General features: G+C 30.8%; 2 protein-coding genes and 1 long non-coding RNA gene across 9 annotated transcripts in view; 1 reads left to right on the top strand and 2 right to left on the bottom strand.

The window, feature by feature from the left end:
• Positions 1-1692: 1692 nt before the first annotated feature.
• Positions 1693-9164, bottom strand: LOC127072547 (uncharacterized). Of its 2 annotated transcripts, XM_051013028.1 has the most exons (7): positions 8481-9164; positions 5856-6063; positions 5247-5486; positions 4315-4401; positions 3762-3893; positions 3004-3155; positions 1693-2929 (listed from the first exon to the last, which is right to left on the bottom strand). In XM_051013028.1, exons 2-7 carry the CDS (start codon positions 6060-6062, stop codon positions 2803-2805), a joined length of 945 nt encoding a protein of 314 aa, XP_050868985.1. In that variant the 5' UTR covers position 6063; positions 8481-9164; the 3' UTR covers positions 1693-2802. The 2 variants fall into 2 exon arrangements, with proteins under 2 accessions (XP_050868985.1, XP_050868989.1); XM_051013032.1 differs by lacking the exon at positions 8481-9164 and having other exon boundaries at positions 5856-6256.
• On the top strand, positions 6893-11604 carry LOC127072600 (uncharacterized). The gene is made up of 3 exons (XR_007785539.1): positions 6893-7244; positions 9773-10024; positions 11091-11604. It is a non-coding gene; the product is annotated as an uncharacterized LOC127072600 (long non-coding RNA).
• Positions 11605-12979: 1375 nt separating this feature from the next.
• LOC127071575 (protein PALS1) overlaps positions 12980-19302 on the bottom strand; it is a 56714-nt gene continuing 50391 nt past the window's right edge. For all 6 annotated transcript variants that reach the window (XM_051011361.1, XM_051011025.1, XM_051011272.1 and 3 more), the window contains one exon: positions 12980-19264. In XM_051011361.1, the coding sequence (XP_050867318.1) occupies positions 18774-19264 (491 nt within the window). In that variant the 3' untranslated portion in view covers positions 12980-18773. The remainder of the gene's footprint in view (positions 19265-19302) is intronic.

Below are 19302 nucleotides of genomic sequence, written 5' to 3'. Positions count from 1 at the left end.
ACTTGTAGTATATGAAATATAATTTTTAAATGCATCGTTTGATTTACTTTTTTATTCATTCGTGCCATACGTATTCGTAAATTGTACATGTTTTACATAAAAAAACAGCGGTGAAAAAATCTACAGAATGTTCGTTCACGTCAATGCTTTAAACGGGAAATAGATACATGGTTCTTTGACCCTACGCTCTTGGAATGCGGTCGATACGAAGCTGTAATTTTTTTTACTTAGCAGACAGCAAACATATTTTATGAGATTCAAACATATATATGAGTTCTTTCTTTTTTCTCTTTCTGTCTCTCTGTCCGTATTTCGTTTATTCATTTTCTCATTTAAATATAAAAAAACTACCAAACGTAACCAAAAGACAAACTTTAAAACGTTATATGTATATATATCTCTTGTATTTAAAATTTTTCAATTAGTATCACGTTCTTTCTTTTCCTCAAGAAAAGAATTAATCAATTTAAAAATATTTTAATATCAATTAATTTAATTTTTTTTATAAAAAATTTCTATCTTAAATTTCATCACATATCTTCTCAAGGCATTATGACTTTCTGTTATATTTTACACATGATTAATTTTATACATTATATTCCTTTTCTTTTCTCTTTCTGATTGTTTCTCTGAAATATGTATGAGGTATACTTTAATCTATGGAAATAATTTATTGATAGTATTAGTTAATCAATATACTTTTCTGAATATTTCTATTTATGAAATTACATAATTTCCTTTCTTAGCATTGAATGAAATGCTTACGTAATTAGAAAGTGTCGTGAAACTTACTGAATGTCATAAATGCAGTGCGACGAATACGTATATGTGTGTATTTAGAGAGACAAATGCTACTCACCTTTGTAAAATTTGAAACGTACTCTGACGCAAACGTAGAAAAGATTCACAAGGTGTTGCCGAAATTAAGAACTTTCTTAAGCGAGATTCACAGAACGACTGTTCTGTCACCTGAAAATTTGTCACTCGACTTTTTTTCTTTCTCTCCTTTTTTTTTACGGCTTATGCGTCCCTTGAGTATAAGTGCTTCCTCGTTGACTTCCCAGCCGTAAATTTTTTCCAGTTCTTGCGCGACAAAAGTGTGTTCCTCGGTGTTGCCCTTAATTTTGTTCGTTTGTCTTTGCCTGTCATTTCTTGAGTCCATCCGATTGTAAATACTGATAATGAAGTTATTTTCAAAACCGTAGCTTAACGCGTGTTTAAATTATTATAAATTTCTTTTTGCGATATTTGTGATTTCATCATAAAAATAGTTTTATAATAAATATATATCTCTTTAACGTGACAAGTTCAATGAGGCCATTTATTTAATATATTCATTACATGTATATAATTATACTTCACATATACACATCTTAAGCTTAAGCGAGCTGGATGAATTGAATATTACTAAAAGAAAAAACTTCACCCGTAATATATATATATATATATATATATATATATATAATATATAATATATAATATATAATATGTAATATATGATATATAAATATAATGTATAATATATAATAATATATATTATATATAATATATTATATATATGTGTATATATATATATATATATATATATATATATATATATATATATATATATATATATTAAAATGTCTATATACAATAATTTATTTTGGTCGGTTATTAAACGAGGATCGTAATGTTTTCAGTCGCTAATGTTTTCAGCCCCTAATTCTGTATATCTATCACGTAATAATGAAAATGAAGTTCTCATGTTTTATTACCTCAAAGATATGAGATATGTAACAATCGAAATCAATCGCGATAATCTCGTTAGTCGTCCCAACGATAAATATAGTTAGCTTTATTTTCATCGAAGTCAATCGATTTGGTAAATTTTAATATATTTATTTAAAAAAATAATAACAATAGATGTCATCGGAACATTTTGAAAAATGTAATTTTTTATTCGATCGTTGTCTTATTATTCGATCGTTGTCTTAATTATACTCACAGTTTCGGTGTTAGCTTTTAAAAACGAATAATACACGAGAAAACAATAATTACGAAAGAAATAGTCTTTTCAAGCGATAATTCACGATGATGCTACAATTTCGATGAAAAAAAAAAAAAAAAAAACCAACAACACAAACGTATTATCGCAATTAACACGAACTAACGCTTTCGTTAAAACCGTTCGGAACATACGAATCAACTTGAAACAATCGTTCTATCCTACGTTTAAATAAATATAAATAAGTATAATTATAATAATGATCGTTGGCTTGAGCAAACAAAAAAAATTCATGTTCGGCCGAGCCCCGAGTCTTATTCAGTCTACTTCTAAAAAAAGCTAAGACGCTCGACGATTTTTGTTCTGAAAGCTCTTTTAAAACGTCGATGATATCGACGATATCACGAAAGAGAAAATCGTCGATCTCCGTTTCGAGAGATTTCGTCTTTCGCGATGATTCGAGTCTTCGTTTTTGTGCGTACAACTTTAACAACAATAAAAATTTTCGCGCGAGCCGTATCGAAGTGAATTCCAAGTTTGATTATTTCCTAATTAATTATATAATTAAATAAACGTTTAAACGGGTTAAACAGGAAAATTTGTCTTTCTTTTTTTGTTGGAGCGTTTTCTTCGACTTTACCTAAGGAATTTTTTGATTTCTCTTTTTTTCACGATAATCTCTAAATAAATCTATTTTTCGATTAGTCGATCAATTTTATGCGTTTTCTCGATTTAATTTTGCGAATTTTTGACTCGGAAAAATGTCGAACGATTCTCGCGAACGTTTAAATTGCGTTTAACGCAGAATATCCTGCTCATGCGACGTTACAGTCCATGAAGAGAGTTCTGCAATCTTCTCCCATGCGACCACGTCGTCCTGCGTCATAAAGTGCTTCGAATCCTACACCACTCTGCCTTTGCAACATGTAACTTGTTGCATATCTAATGAAAAGAAGAATAAAGTTATATTTTAATACCATTAAAAGTCCATTAGAAAAAAATTTAGATTTACGTACGATCCTAGCTGGCAGAAAATCGTCGATGTGCCTTGAGCATCGGCGGCACATTCAGCACTGGCTTCGCAAAGGGCTCTTTCGGCACAACCTTGTTGACCTTCGTCTTCGGCTCTACCGATATTGCTGAATGCTTTTACTGATCTTACGTATCCCTGATAAAGAATTATTTATTAGTTTATAAATTATACAAGAATACTTGCTATGATTTCTTGATACAAGAAAGAAAAATATGACAAATGAAATAAATACAATTATTTTTCTTAACTTTTTTTTTTATATAATTATCGTATAATTACTATTAGATAATTATTCGTATTCGTTAAATGATCTTTATTTATTAAATATTGATTTATATTTATTAGGTGATTTTCTTTAATTATTTATACAAGTATTGCATCTGTACCTAGGCAACATTCTAGACACTATCGATAATTATGCTTGAAAACACCATCTATCTGGAAAAAATGTTTTAAACTCTACAAGAAAAAATTTCTTACTGTAATGGTTAGAAAAGTTTTCTTTCGTAAGTATAATTATCGACAGAGTGTAAAGTGTTGCCTTACTACAGGAGCGATAATTATTTTTATAAATAACTAAAAAATAGAAATCAATATTTTTTAATAATCTTCATCAATTTCAGAAATATTCGTTTCTTAGACTTTTCATGATCACAAGTCCCTACAGTTATTAAAGCTTAAGAAATAAAAATTTAATCGAAGTAGCATATTTAAAACAATCGAATATCAAATGAAATGTACCTTTAGCATACTAATAGATGCCATGGCCGCTTCGGAAACGCTGTCGTGTCTACCAAGAGAACGAGCTGATAAAGAACGATGCGAGAAGGATGTCTTTAATGCGTCCAACAGGTTGATGACGATGCTGATGAACTGTACGATAAGAAAGTAGAGAATTATAGCATACTTTTTTACTTATCGTATTATTCTTGCTCATCGTTGCACGAAATAAAAAGAAGAAAAGTAAACAAACAGAAAGAGAGAATAGGAGCATGCGAATCTAGAAAGTAGAAATAGTCGTACTTGATTTTTGTCTCGCTACGTAGTACTAAGTAGTCTCCTCTTTGTAGATCTTATTATATTATTTATATATTATTATTTTGTGTCGATCAAGAATGCTGTCTATAGATCTTTATTTATTGAAGACGAAGCGAAAATCAAGTTGATAAGAACGAGAAAAAAAGTTAGTGAAGTTGATATAATAAACAAAGCTAACATCGTTAATAATTATTTCACATAAAACGTCCTAAACTTGTTAAGCTCGAAAATGAATTTTCTTCATAATCGTACTAACCTCTGAAGCATTTTTAGCCATGACAGCAACCTGATTCGGGTCTCTGCCCTGTCCTAGAAACGCGCCCAACACCGCAGTCAAAATTTCCTAAACAACCGACACCAGCCGTGTGCGCTAAGTCGAAATTTTGAAGTTTATTTACAGGAAGGGTATGCCAATCGCGTCTATCTCAAATCGCGTTAAACATTCATTCGAGCGATATTATTAAACGTCATTCGTTTATTTGTTTTTAAATTAAAACCAAATAAATCTTTTTAACTTTCTCCATAACAATGTACTAGTAAAATAGGAAAATAACGTCAACCTTTCGCAACAATAGAAACTCGTTTGAAATTCCAATTAAATTATTTAGAGAACGTGAAGATCGTTAACGAAATTCCTTCAGCCATACGAAGAATAAAGAAAAGAGAAAGAGATAATGATAAAAATGACTTAGTCATGCATTTTTCTAGCTTTACAATGGAACTCATTAACGTGAGCAGTCGATATGTGTCTCGGAAGAGGTAATCGTCATACGTTTACGTTATCTTATTACCAAGAAAGTTAAAATTAAATATTTATGAGAATAGTTTGGCTTTCTACGGTATTTTCAACGATATAAACGAGCACGACATAAATACGGCACAATGCGTAGCGTAATAAGCAAATATAGCTTTTTGCATGTTTGCTAATTATGTGCATAAGAGAAACATATTGATGATCTATCGTGTAAGTGCTCTGTGTATAAGGCTACTACTGGCTTTGCAATTATCGATGATAGCTTATCTCGTGAAATTGTACAAGGATAGGTAAATACTGCTATTATCAACAAGCTCTTTTTTTTATGTACAAATTAATGAATTTCTATCTTTCGACGATTTCTTTCTATACTTAGTATACATGTCGAAAATCGTTGAGGTGATCTGGACGACGTTAATGACCTTATCGAATACCTGCATGGGACTGCTTTGATTATCGACTTTGTCGATACCGTCAACGGATTGTTGAGGACCACCTAAAAGTGCCGTGAGTACTCGGAGACCAACGGAGAGAAGATTTGCCCATGGACTAGCTGGGACACCTTCATCTATGTCATTTTTGCTAGGTCCAGTGATGCTCCCCGTTTGGCCTAGAAGCATTTGCATGAACATTCCTAGCATGTTAGACCACGAGAAACCACTGCTGCTTCCTTCCTGAAAAACATCGATAAGAGTTTGATAAGATCATTCGTTTAACCCATTTGTATCAATATATCTTTATCATTAAAATTTGTTTTAATAATTCTGTTGTTTACTAAATTAAATATAATTTTTGCAATAAAAAAAATGAACCGATTACTGAAAATTCAACTATTATTGTGATCATACAAAACTTATGTATTAATAAAATATCGACATTCAGCGAACTACGATATGTGATACAAAAAAAATATATAATATATTTAATTATATCGATCTAAGGTACGTTTCAATGAAAATGTTCAAGAAAATCAAATGCATACTGTATTGAAGATGCAAATGATAACGTTAACAAAAAAAGCTTTGAGTTATTTTTCAACTAACTTGAATTTGATTGGTACTAATGTCCTCGAGATCGTCGATCGCAACTTTCTTCATAGCGTTCGGTTTCTCAGCGAATTTTCTCTCATCTCTAACTTGTTGATATTGCTGAGGATATTGCTGAGAGTACTGGGGATGCTGTGGCAATGCTGCAGCTTGTCCAACGACAAGCGCTACCAAGCATAATGCCACACGCTGATTGAAAGTCATCCTGCAATCGATATCGATAGTAATTAATCAACGCCGATTAATTAATCATCAGAGGTAACCATTACTGCAGCTTTTCCATTATTCCAATAGTAACTAAATGTATGCTATTCGATAAGACCATAAACCGTAATACGAATCATATTATACAATATTTCAAAGAAATATCTGACACTTTCTGATATTGAATAACTTTTTTTTACACTTTCATATAAGCTAAAGTATTCTGAATTTTTTATTTTTATATTTGTATGAAATATATGGAGTATTAACAAAAAATTGTTTACTCTAACAATTTTTTCGATTTCCGATAAGCTCATACGTTACATTATTTTTTTTATAATGTATTTGATTTAGAAAAAGTTATTCAATACTACAAAATATCCAAATATTTCGTAGACTTGTCATAGATATATAATTGAATGAAATGTCGGTAGATGATGAAATAACGTTTCTTTATATAACATTAATCAACACAACGATGATATTAATTTAAGATAAAAGCATTATATGTATATATATATATATATATATATATATATATATATATACACTATATGCAACATGCAGAAAGAACAGTTGTAATAAAAATCAACTATAAAAAATTGATCGATAGTCTCGAAAAGAGCTCTCGAGAAAATAATCTCTCGCACTTTCTCCATTATTAATGTAATTTCTCAGCCAATTTTCCTTTCTGTGTATCAATTCTCACGCTCTCTGATCTACTCGTTGTTAAATCGAGGAGAATGATACCACTCTCGACTCATTAGTAATTGCGACTCACTGCCATTGTCAAGGACAAAGTTGAATAGAAAAGAAGAGAAGGAGCTATTTCGACTTCAGTTCGACTTCTTTGTAAATCGAGTGAAGTGTAGAAGGAATGTTATATGGAACACGCGGAAGAAAACGGCTTTGGACTTTCGTGAGTGTGCGGGAACGGTAGTAGATGCTTGGAAAGTGTGTCACGGCGGTTAAGGTCGGCTCGATAAGCGAGCAACATGATTGCTCGTTAGCCCACTTCTCGATCGATGCTGGTTTGTTGAACTCAGTGCGTACCGTTAGCTTGAAAAGGCGGCCATGACCTACTCTCCTCTTCCTCGTTGTCAACTCGAAAAAATAACGATGAAGAAGACGTTGCAGAAGAGAGGGTAAAAGGAAAGGAAAGAGAAACGGAAGAAGCAACTGGTCCGTTCCAATAATTTTTTGAAAAATATTTATGACTTGAGTCGAAAGTGAAATTTCGAATGAAAATTTACATATATATATATTTAATTATTATTAGAGACGTATTCTTTAATATAGTTCATTTGTAAAAGTAAATAATTGATTGTTATCTTTGAAATACGTTAAATATAATCTTCTTTATCTAATAATAAAGTCTGCAATATCATAATGACTCGCTTTGTCGAATAAATTCGATCTTGTGTGTCGTTTGCCAAGGTTTACATTTACTGCGATTGTTATGTTCGATTGTCTTTGAATCAGATATGATCTATTCATTGAACTATATGAATTATATCGACTATACGGACTGATGAACAAAAGAAAGATTAATAAATGTAATTGAATATAAACATCAATGAAAATAAATTGATATTGAATTATGAATTCAATGCTATTAAAACAACAAACGAATATAATTATTATAAATATCCACGCTATTGTAAATAATAGCCAAGTTTTAGTTTCCGTCGATTTGCAAAAAAAAAAAAAAAGAAAAAAAGAAAGAAGAAAAAGAAAAAGAAAACGAGTCTTTTGTCGTAAAGTTGTCGTCCGTCTTTTGGAAAACGGTACTTACTCGTCCTATTGGAAAAATCGCAAACACGTTTCTAACTGTACCCTAACTCTTGAATAGGTATTTTCTATCTGTTCTCGTCTTTTTAATCGTGTCAAACTCTTCGTCAAACTGTTTGACCATTCGTGACGCGAGTCTGTATGATAATTTTCTATATATAGATACATATTTTAAACTAAACAAAAAACAGATTAAACTTTAATATTATATATATTTATTTTCCTATCAACGGATTTTAAATTATTACATGAACGAGTAATTATTGTTTGAATGGAAAACATCGTCACAGTAAAAAACGAAAAGTAAATAAAATTTTAATATTATATCTTTTTTGTTCTTCGCAATAATCACTCGTTTTATCCATTTTATTTTATTTATTTTATTAATTTATGATTTGTGAAAGAAATTAGCTATTAAATATTATTAAAATATCGACAATATTAATATGGTTTAAAAAAGTAATTTCGCACGTTAAAATAGTTGAATAATTTGATTGATTGATTTTAAAAAACGCTAAAAGAGGATCAAATGAAAAGCTTTAAATGAGCTTTGATACTTGCGAGTATTGTTTTTACATCGGAAAGAGTTCGACGAGGGGACAGGAGAAGCGATTTTTTTCTACTCACTTCGATATTTCCAGGTAGTCTTTCCTTGACACTGACTTTCAGTTCTGAAGATGAAATTCCTTGCGGGGTCTTCTATATAGCTTGCGGACGCACGTGGGGGAAAACCGTTTGGCCAATGATCACTCGGCTTTGGTTCTATTTTCAATGGAACTGGCCTATCCCCGATGTGCATCCTAAGCTCCACTTAAAATGTATTTTTCAAATGATTTTCTGATGACATCTCTTCCACACTGTTTTGATTTCTATTTTCTTTGTTTATATAAACACATTTTTATTTTCTAATTTTTTATTTCATTCAATCCTGATTTTTCGTACTTATACATACTTCTTGAGTTTTGTAAATAATTAATGATTGATAGATAATATAGTTGGATGAATAATTTTAATGTGAGTGTGCGTGCATGCGCGTCTGCGTGTGTGTGTGAAAATATTCAATGTAGAATACAAGTCCGAAGATACATTAGAATGTAATGTGTACCGTTTGAAATCTTTCACTAACTTATTTAAAGATTAAATTGATAAAGAAAGTCGGGATATAGGATGAAAGAATATCACATAACTGGTTGTGCGTTTCGCAATTTAGTTAAAGATTTTTATCATTGTTATTTCCGCCAATTGCACGAAACTGGATAAATACGTATGTGCATGTGTGAGCTCATTTTAGAAGGTAACAAGTTGCAAACGTGTTTTCAATATGAAATAGTTGTACTTCTCGACTTGAAAGTATGACGCGAGAAAATCATGTGAAATCAATTTCGACAGAAATATATCGATTTTTCCAAAATGTTCGATTAAGTCAACGTAATTAGTGAATTTTTAGAGACAACGGGGTTTGGTAAACGATTAGATATTTAATTTCTCTAAATATACATTTTATGTTGAATATTGAATAAATGGTATAATTCTGGTAAAAAAAAAACTGGCCTATAAAATCATGGATAGTAAAATTATAGAAAAAATCAATTTAAAATTATTAAAAAAATATTATTAGCTTCTAATGTCGATAAGAAACTATATTTCACCCTTTTACTATTTATACACATACCACACTATACTTGGTTGCTCTGATCCCGTTTGATGAGTTACGAAGATGTCCTATGTAAATGTTATACTCGATAAAAGCTGTAGCGACGTGTAATTTTTGCATAAACATCATTCGAATACTAAACGTTGCAGCAAATGTCAAGAATTCTAAACAACCTCAAGTGTATAATATTTTTTCGGATTGGTACAGCTCTTTATAATTACTTTTTATAATTATTTTAATTGTGTTTGTAATAATTATTTTGTAGGTCAAATTCGTCGCAAACTCTGCATCCTTAATAAATTAGAAAAGAAACCGTGGTCGACTTTGAAAATGCGAGTAAGTTAATGATTCAGAATTTGACCTGGACACGGATATTACCATCACGGAATGCGATTTTACGTTTAGCAGATAATGAAAATAAAATCACGAATGGCTTAGAGATGACATTGCGGTATATTTATTAAGTGATCTGATCTAATGCTCGGAGCAACAAGATTTCAATTTCGATAACTGAATTGTAAGTATCGCTATCAATATAATTAAAATGCAAGATTATTTTTCTTAAACAATTTCGAAGTTCGTATTTTCTTTTTATCTATATGTTCTATTAATACCATTATGTATCATTTTATATAAATCAATTTTTTATGAAATCCTCTAGAAAGTCGTTTAAACGAATTGATGACGCGTGCGAGGATACCTTTTATGTATTTACTTACAGAGACATATACCATCGTACTTTCTCAGATCGATCTTTCGCGTCATCTCTCACAATCGGTCCACTTATGTATTTTCTTTTTTTTTCTTTTTACTAAAGAAGACGACATTCGAAAGAATTAGATATATCGATTAATTAGAAAATTAAAAGAAGATTTAAGATGTAAAGTTCCTCGAGAAACGATGATAAATTTATTTTCTTATAATTAGCTAATACTTCTACGGTTTAAAGCACATTAGTTTAAACTTCGTCCTAAGAATTCTATATTTATAAAAACCTCAAAAAATCGTTCTAATTTGATTCGTGAAATCTAGCCTTTATCATGCATATTCTGAAGCTATAAAGATCACATAATTCATCCATCATCTTCTCGGAAATGATTCTCCCTTGCATTCCAGCTTGCTCGATAACACTTGAGCTTGGAAATATCTTCGATCTAACCGCTGTACGACCTGTTACTCGACACACTTCTCTTCTCTCTCTCTCTCTTTCTTTTTTTTTATTTCTTTCTTTCTCCATGATCGAGAACTTCGAACTTGTTTCTTACAAAGTCTTTGCTTTCTTATAAAAATTCGGAACATCTGTTGTTGTTATAAAGTAACGTTATAATCTTTTTTTCTTTCTCTTGAATATTTCTTTAAACAACCAGTTATCCGTTAGTTGATGATTTAACTCGTTTGCATGTCATTGATCCCGGTCTAGTTCAATTTGTTCTGTCTTATTTGTTGATCTTCTTCTTATTTTTTTTTCAATTCTTTTCCCCTTTTCTCATTTTTTCTTTCTTTTTATTTCTCCTTTCGATTACTTCAAGCTAATAGAAGTGTGCTCTTATGAAGAACGTAATTCATCATAACTGTTTCAATAGCGGGATGCTGCATTGGTACTTCTTATTAGGAGAATCTCGCTAATCGCTCCTCTTTGCAAGGAAAAGCAAGCAGCGTCAGCAACGGCAGCGGCAGCAGGAGCCAGGAGCACGTGCAACGGCCGAGCAAGCCACTTCGGGAAGTTCGGTGAACGTATCGCGTGTTACAGTTCAATCGAAACTTAACGGGACCTAACATCGCGACCTTGGAGGATGCGAGGGAAACCAGTCTTGGACACGATGTGCAACCGATCGAAACAAGAACGTTCGTTCGATCGTTTCTATAAAAACAAATGGAACGAATTACTTGTTTACATCGAAAAGAAATTATTGTTTCTTACTCATTGTAGTTCATTCTTTTCTCTTCGTTGAAATTTATTCAAATAGTATTCCATCAGTATGATCTATCAGTATTCTCTAAAAAAAAAGAAAGCAAAGAACACGATTGTTCAACATTTTTCGTAATTAGCATTAAACTTTACGATCTTCTTTACTTCTTACGTTTCATGAAATCGATCAGTTTATTTAAGAAAAAAGGAATCATCGTTCGACGCTTTTTAATGGTTCAATTTTCTGATATTTTTCTTTTCCAGATATTAAGGCTATTATATTATATTATATTATATCGGATATATTATATCCGAGGCATTTCTTTAGCATATTTTAATTTTGTTTTTCTTGACAGGTTCTCATTCAACGTAACTGATTATTACGACTGGTCGTATTCAAGAATAGGATAATAACAAAATAAGAGTATATTTTGTATCGTGTGTAGGTACATACATACCAGTAGAATTCGCATACCTTAAAGAAAGGAGCTTTAGATGTGAATACCTATTATAGTTTCAAGTGGCATACTTATGCCGTAACACGATGCTTCATTAATTCCTAATGTCAATCTTTAAGTGGAACGCTCTGCTTCGTTCGCTCGATCGATGAAGCGTTATCCAGTTGAGAACAAAAGTCACTAAAGCGTTTTATGTCTTTACGATTCTAGCAGGTGTGTTCTCATTTGAATTAGTATAATGATTACTCGTTAATTAGTACTTTGAAACTTTTACTTTGAACTTGAATATAATACCTTGAAAAAACTTTATTCTTTTTCTATATATAGCAAAATTTTCTTCATTTCTAAATCTAATGAGTCAACACTATGTTCCTAATGCGTCATCCTATTTTCTTCGATCTTTTTTTTTATATCCTTAACTCAATTATACTTACCGTATACTTCGTTTTTTTTTTTTATTTTTTTAGGCTGCTATTTATTGGGTCAACATTTTTAAACATTTCGTCAAAATTTTAAATAAATCGTCAGTATTTATAATAAAATATTAGTAAGTAATATATGATACATAAATGTAACTCTGATGTAACCATGAAACTTAATTATTTATACTGACCAAAATATTTATATATACTGACCATTTATTTTACAAAATACTTACCATAAATTAATGAAAATACTGACCAAATAAACGAAAGTGCTCTCTATGTAAATATGTAGTATCTTCCTGTGCTCGCTCATGTTGTAATAAATTTTATAGATATGTAGATGATTGTATAATTACTTGTTAATGGATAATATTCTTATACATACAGGTTGAACTATGTAACTGTATCAAGTATTTCAATAATTTCAATGACTTGTTTATATACTTGTTATATCATTTCAATTCACTTGTTATATATATTTTAAAATATATAATAAAGATCGTCTTATACGGTCCATCCTGTATATGATTTTGATCATTACCATTATCTATACGTATTATTCTTTATAAAAAGAAATAATTCTTATTCAAAGAAATCTAATGAGAAAATATAAATTGTCCATTTGAAAAATTTTCTTTCTTCATTTTCTAAATATCGGGCTAAAATCTCTCTAGGCGAGCTTCAAAATATTACAGTAATTTTTTATTTAACGCAATATGTAACAGAACGTAGACTGAATGGGGGATGAAGTATCAGCAATCTTTCAATCGCTAAATCGAGATAAATCCTCATTGAACCCCTTAAATCGCAACGCTCAACACGCACGGGTGGAAATCTCCTTACTATTTACATAATAAATTTTCAAAAAACAATCGGTCTAGATCATCGCGAGATCATCGACGTTATTATGTTGTTCTCTCTCTCTCTCTCTCTCTCTCTCTCTCTCTCTCTCTCTCTCTCTTTTTCTCTCTTTATCTCGCGCGAATTAATTATATATCGACTTAGATTAACGCGAAGATATTTATATTAACGTTTTTCTTTTTTGCATCTTCTTCGTTTTATTTTTTTTTCTTCGTATTTTTGGACTACTTCTCACGAATTTGTTAAGTCCTTATCAAAGTGAAGTTATTCATACGTAAATTTCAATTGTTCGTTTAAAATTGGAAGTTCTCTAAATTTTTATATGTACATATTACACGCACTGTATACATACACATATACATATGTATATATTTGTGTACACGTCGATTACAATACATAGGAAGGATCGCATTAACGGATTTCGCGGAAAAGTGATGTTAGTTACAAGTATTTTATTATGAAAAATTTTACTTACTCAATTTTTTGTTTTTTTTATATTTTTGTTTTTCTTCTTATTATTAACATTCTCGAAATAATGAATGAAAAAATTTTAAAGACGTTCTTTGATATCTTTTGGACTTGAGTTTTGCTATATATATCATCATGAGTCTCCTTAAATGCTTTTTAAGAATTCGGATAAATAAGCAATGGCCGTCTGCTTATTCACAGAAAACATTTCTATTGTTCTTCAAATCCAAAAGATATTTAACGTCTCAAATATTGAAATATGTCAAAATATGTTTATCGGATCTTGCAATAAAAATGATGAACTCTGGGCAGCTTCTTCCAGTATACTTAATTATAATAACTTATTGCGAAGTCCGTTAACGAGATCCATATTCGTTCTCATTAATGACGAATTCTTACAGCTCAAAATACGTATTTACATATTATACCGATACATCTATATCGGAAGAACTGTAGTTTAGAATATTTCGTTTACGTGTATATATACCTTTTTCTTTTTCTGCAAACTTTTAATTTTTCTTTCTTCTCTTATTTCTTTCTCTCTCTCTCTGTATATATATTATATATATTATACATATAATATATGTATATAATATAATATATATATATATATTCGGTGTATTGCTAGTCGTGTAATACTACATAAAACCGTTCTTATTCTTTTCATTTGTATTTATACGTATAATATGTATGCATATATGTACGTAAACGGATATAAATATCACCGAGATAAAGAACGACGACATTGAGAATGCACATTTTTATCTGTTCTAACTATCTAATCATTTATCGTGCTTCGTCGATTTCCTACGTAAAAAAGAAACGAAATTCTTTTACGGACACACGGAAGACGGTCGAATGTCTCTAATTAATTTAATTTATTATTTCTTCGATTATTATTATTATTATTATTATTATTATTATTATTATTATTATTAATTTTATTATTATCATTATTATTATTATTATTAATTCGGTCAAAAAAGGGGAGTGCGTTGCTATGAAAAAGAATACGATTAATATCTTATAATGTTCTTGAAACAAATTTTTTAAGTCAGATTTCGAAAAATATTTCGATTCGACGAAATAATTTATCGAACGAAGAATATAAATTGTTGCATAAAGGATAAAAAGTTCTAAAATTTCTCATTTCTCTTTTACAGACGGAAATATTATTATCTATCGTTTATCGATTCAAATGAAATCGAATCGCCACTGATCGAAGACATTAACAGCATCGATGATTGATATAACAATGTAAATAATATATTATTTTTAGCAACCAAAAGCTTAAAAATATACATTCAACAGTCGTCTATCTATTCTATTGTTTTTACTTCTTTTCGCCGTTCTTTCATTCTATACATAATAAGTAAATATATTTGCACTCACTAATATTACATTCATCCGTGCATAAGTACGCTATAATAATTAACGCACTAATACATCGACTCACACACTCACATATGCGTGTTCATATTTTCTTCATGTTATGTTCACATTACGTTAGATAAAGTAATTAATATCATTGATAATAATACTTATCGTTTATAAACATTTCTCGAGTTAATCATAATAATAATAATAATAATGATGATAATAATAATAAAAATAATAATAGTAATAATAACGATAATCATAATATACACGCTCTTTCATCGCTGAAGGATATAATATATACATACATATGTATATATATATATATATATATATATATATATATATATATATAATGTATTGCAAAACTCATTTTACACTTATGATACAACTCGTGCATTCGAAATAGTTCATTTTTTACTTCTATGTCAAACGAAGATATTTTCTTTCTTAGTAAAAAAAAAATCGTCGATGAAAATAAAACCGACATAATGGCAACGCTTACAAAAAAATTCAATTAAATTTGACGTAACTGCTTAAATATTCTATTGCCGTCCAAACGCTTTTATGTGGCACGCGTATAGTCAGTTAAGATTCACGATAGACATATTATAAATGTATCGACGATAATAAAAACAATAATAAATGAGTGTATAATAATAATAATAGTAATAATAATAATAATAATGATAAAATTAATAATTCATATCGTAATAACAAAAACGCGTAATAAGGATAACATTTAAGTACTCGTTTATATCGAGAGAGTAATAGCAATAGTGGTAACAGTAGTAGCCAATAATAGAGGAGCAGTAGTGTGTATATATATATATATATATATATATATATATATATACACATATATGATGATAGTATTAAGTAGTTAATAGTAGTGGTAGAAGTAGTAATAATAATGACAATGATGATGAAAGATGGCGATGATGACGATATTTTCTTTTTTTCATCTTCTTCATCTCTATACAAGTACACAAATATTTACATAATTAATATTATGTATATATATATAATTTATGTGTGTGTGTGTGTGTGTGTGTGTATGTATACGTTCTAAAGGTGCCTTTTGAGCGCATTTTAAAACACGTTTTCTTTTTCTTCTTTCTCTCTTTCTTTCTATTTTCCTTTTGTTTATTTAAATCCTCCACTAAACATTTACCCAAAAGTATTTTGGCACATCTCAGATATCGTCCGCGTATTATTTCTCTCTTTTAATAAACTTGGCAGAATATTGTCCCCTCTTCCTTATTTAGTTCGTCCCATGGGACGAGTTAGCTTAATATTTTATATATTTTTTGTCCTCTCCGTAGGTATCCTTGGCTATAGGTATTTTTTATAACGTTATCACGATGTAATAGTTCTCTAATAATGTGTCTAGTTTTACAATGCTTCGACATCGACATTTATGTTTTTTTATCTTAAATATCTATTCTGTTCTCGACAATTAATCTTAACACCATCGATCTAATGAACGTTTAATCTGCTCTACTTGATCCATGCGAAATTTCGCCCATATTTTTTTGTTAGACCGACCAGAGTGATCTGACTTATTTCTTTTTTTTTTCTTTTTCTTTCACTTTATTTCTTACTCTTAATTTTTCTTCTTTTTGATAAACTTTCTTCGCTCCTTAATATCGCTATTATGAAACTGATTCGAAAAGCGAGTTTACAAGATAGATTCAGTCTAATTGTTTTTATATCGTAACTATGGAAATAAACAATGGAAGATATACTCGGAGTTTGCTTAGGAATTTAATGGGAAGATCATAACGATCTTTTGGTTAGAAAAAATCAGCTTGTAAACGCACTTTCGGAGCAGTATTCGTAATCCTAATTTTTAATAATCAGTACGTGAATACACGCGAGACGGAATCTGGGGTATGAGGGGCACATCGATAACACTATGAGCGCCATTCTTTTTTTTTTTTTTAATTTACTGCTCGACTTTACATCGACCATATCGTAAGTTAGGAATTTTTGAAAGGGAGTTCGGAGTTAGGGTAATACGACGATCGAAACTATGATAGAAGTGCAAAGACGTTGGCACGATGTAACATTCTGGCGTACTTTTAGAAAAAGAGTATTAAAAAGACTTTTTTCGACGTTAATTTTAGCGACTCCTACGATGTTCGTAACGATTTATTCGTGCACAGAGAGAATTTACCTTTTTATAACTATTGTTATTAGAGACGTGCGATAAAAGTCAATAGCTATGCCAAGAATAAAGGAGTCACGGATTTCACGAGTATTATGATTCGTATGAATTTCTTGCGTGTGATATGCTGAAACTCTTTAAAATTATATTTATAAAAAAGATACTATTTTTATAAAATACTTCTTGTCTAATAATATCGATCCGACGGCACGAATTTTTACAAAAGTAAATCATCGAAGACGTAACGGAAGTCTCTCTAACGATCTTGTCTCTAAGAACTTTATGATCATACTAAAGAATTAGTCGTTATTAATGTAACAGTGTCGATCGTAACTAATCGCTCGTATCTATTCGAATATTCATTAAGTTTATACACTGTTTACGCAGGACGGTAAAATGAGTAACTTCCCCGTCTAAACTATATCATCGTTTTATCATCGTTCACTTTTAACGGACTACGCGTATTTAAAATATCTAAGAAGCACAAGAAAATATATCGATGACCTAATCACAAGGAACCATGTCAACTTTGAAGCACCATTTTAAGTCGAACACCGAGCTGCATTTTATTCGCATTTTAAATACGGAGAATTACTATTTTCTTATCTTTTTACTAAACGCATCCTTAACTTTTCCATTCTTCTTCACTTTTCCATTCTACGTCCTATTTTTTTTTTTTTCTTTATACATCCAACAGTTCTCTAAGGACTTTTTAAAGTAATAGTTCTCTTTCTCCATAAACGAACTAGTAGACAAGTGATGAATTTATCTAAACAGAGTTCTATTAATAGTTTTATGTACGTCCAAACTGTCGCATTAAAACGACTTATTCGCGAGTACGATCATCAGTCGACATCTCTATTATATTTATAAGTCGGGAGATACAATTCTTTCGTCGCAATGTAAAATAAGAATTTCAATAGAGATTTGTTTTCTAAATGAGACAACAAATAATCGTTAATGATCTCGCGATAAGTTAATGGAGGAGGAAGAAATGAGAAAGTGATTTGAAATATAATACACACGTCGATTTCGTTATAGTAAATCGAAAAGTGATTGGATAAATATATATTGTATTGCAATACGAAGGTCCAAATAGACGATCGAAATATAAAACTTTTTGCGAATGCGTTTCACGCGTCAACTCGATTTCTTTTTTTTCCCTCGTTTTAAACGAATTAATTCTACATAATTACGGTTATCCCGGGATCGACAAGATTTTCTGCATTTATAATTCTAACATGAGAAATTGGCATCGTTCTTTCAAAAATCTTATCGTCCGGGTCGAACCGATTCAGATCGATCAATGTTGTTTTGACATCATGGAGACTCGCTTACGAAGATGTGCGAACCTCGGCCATCAGGAACTACAAGATTTCAATTTTTAAATGATCGTCAATTGGCATCCCGATCGTAGTACTTGCGATCGTTTAACAAGGTACAAGTTTACCACGCAAGACCAGTAACGAGTAAGTACTTACGAAAGAATCGATTCATTTATATTATAATCTGTTTCTTAATCGGTATTTAGTAACGTGCCATTAAACTCGCGATGGCATTGATATCTAAGACACATTCGTCGTCCATTCAGTATACCATTACTGAATCCAAGACGCAGGTACCCATTGTGGTTCCCTTTCTAATGAATTGATCTCCGTAAGAAGTTGATTATAAGCACGATCCGTATCGTTATTAATGATGATCATGTCGAATAGATGACCGTACTTGTCCTCCATCTCTCGAGCCTTCTCTATTATGTCCTTCAATTCTTCTTCCTTAAAGCTCTCGTTACTTTTAATACGTTTTTGTCGTAACTTCTCGAGACTAGGAGGTGCTACAAAGACCACGTATGGTTTTAAATCCGAACTCCGTAGGATCTTCAAGCTTTGAGGATGTAAGTTCAAGACGCAGATCTTCCCAGAATTCACAACCGATCTTATAGCCTCGACGGAAGTACCGTAATACGCTTTCTCGTACTCGCCGTGTTCAACGAACTTCCGACAGAGAATGTCGGATTCGAATTGGGAGCGAGAGATGAAGTGGTAATCCTGACCGTCAACTTCGGAGTCCTTCCTTGGACGACTTGTATCTAAAAAGACGACGAGTTTTTCAAACGTCAGTTTATAT

This window comes from Vespula vulgaris, chromosome 1, assembly GCF_905475345.1.
Source record: "Vespula vulgaris chromosome 1, iyVesVulg1.1, whole genome shotgun sequence".
NCBI lineage: Eukaryota > Metazoa > Arthropoda > Insecta > Hymenoptera > Vespidae > Vespula > Vespula vulgaris.
This window is presented reverse-complemented; position numbering and strand designations above follow the sequence as displayed.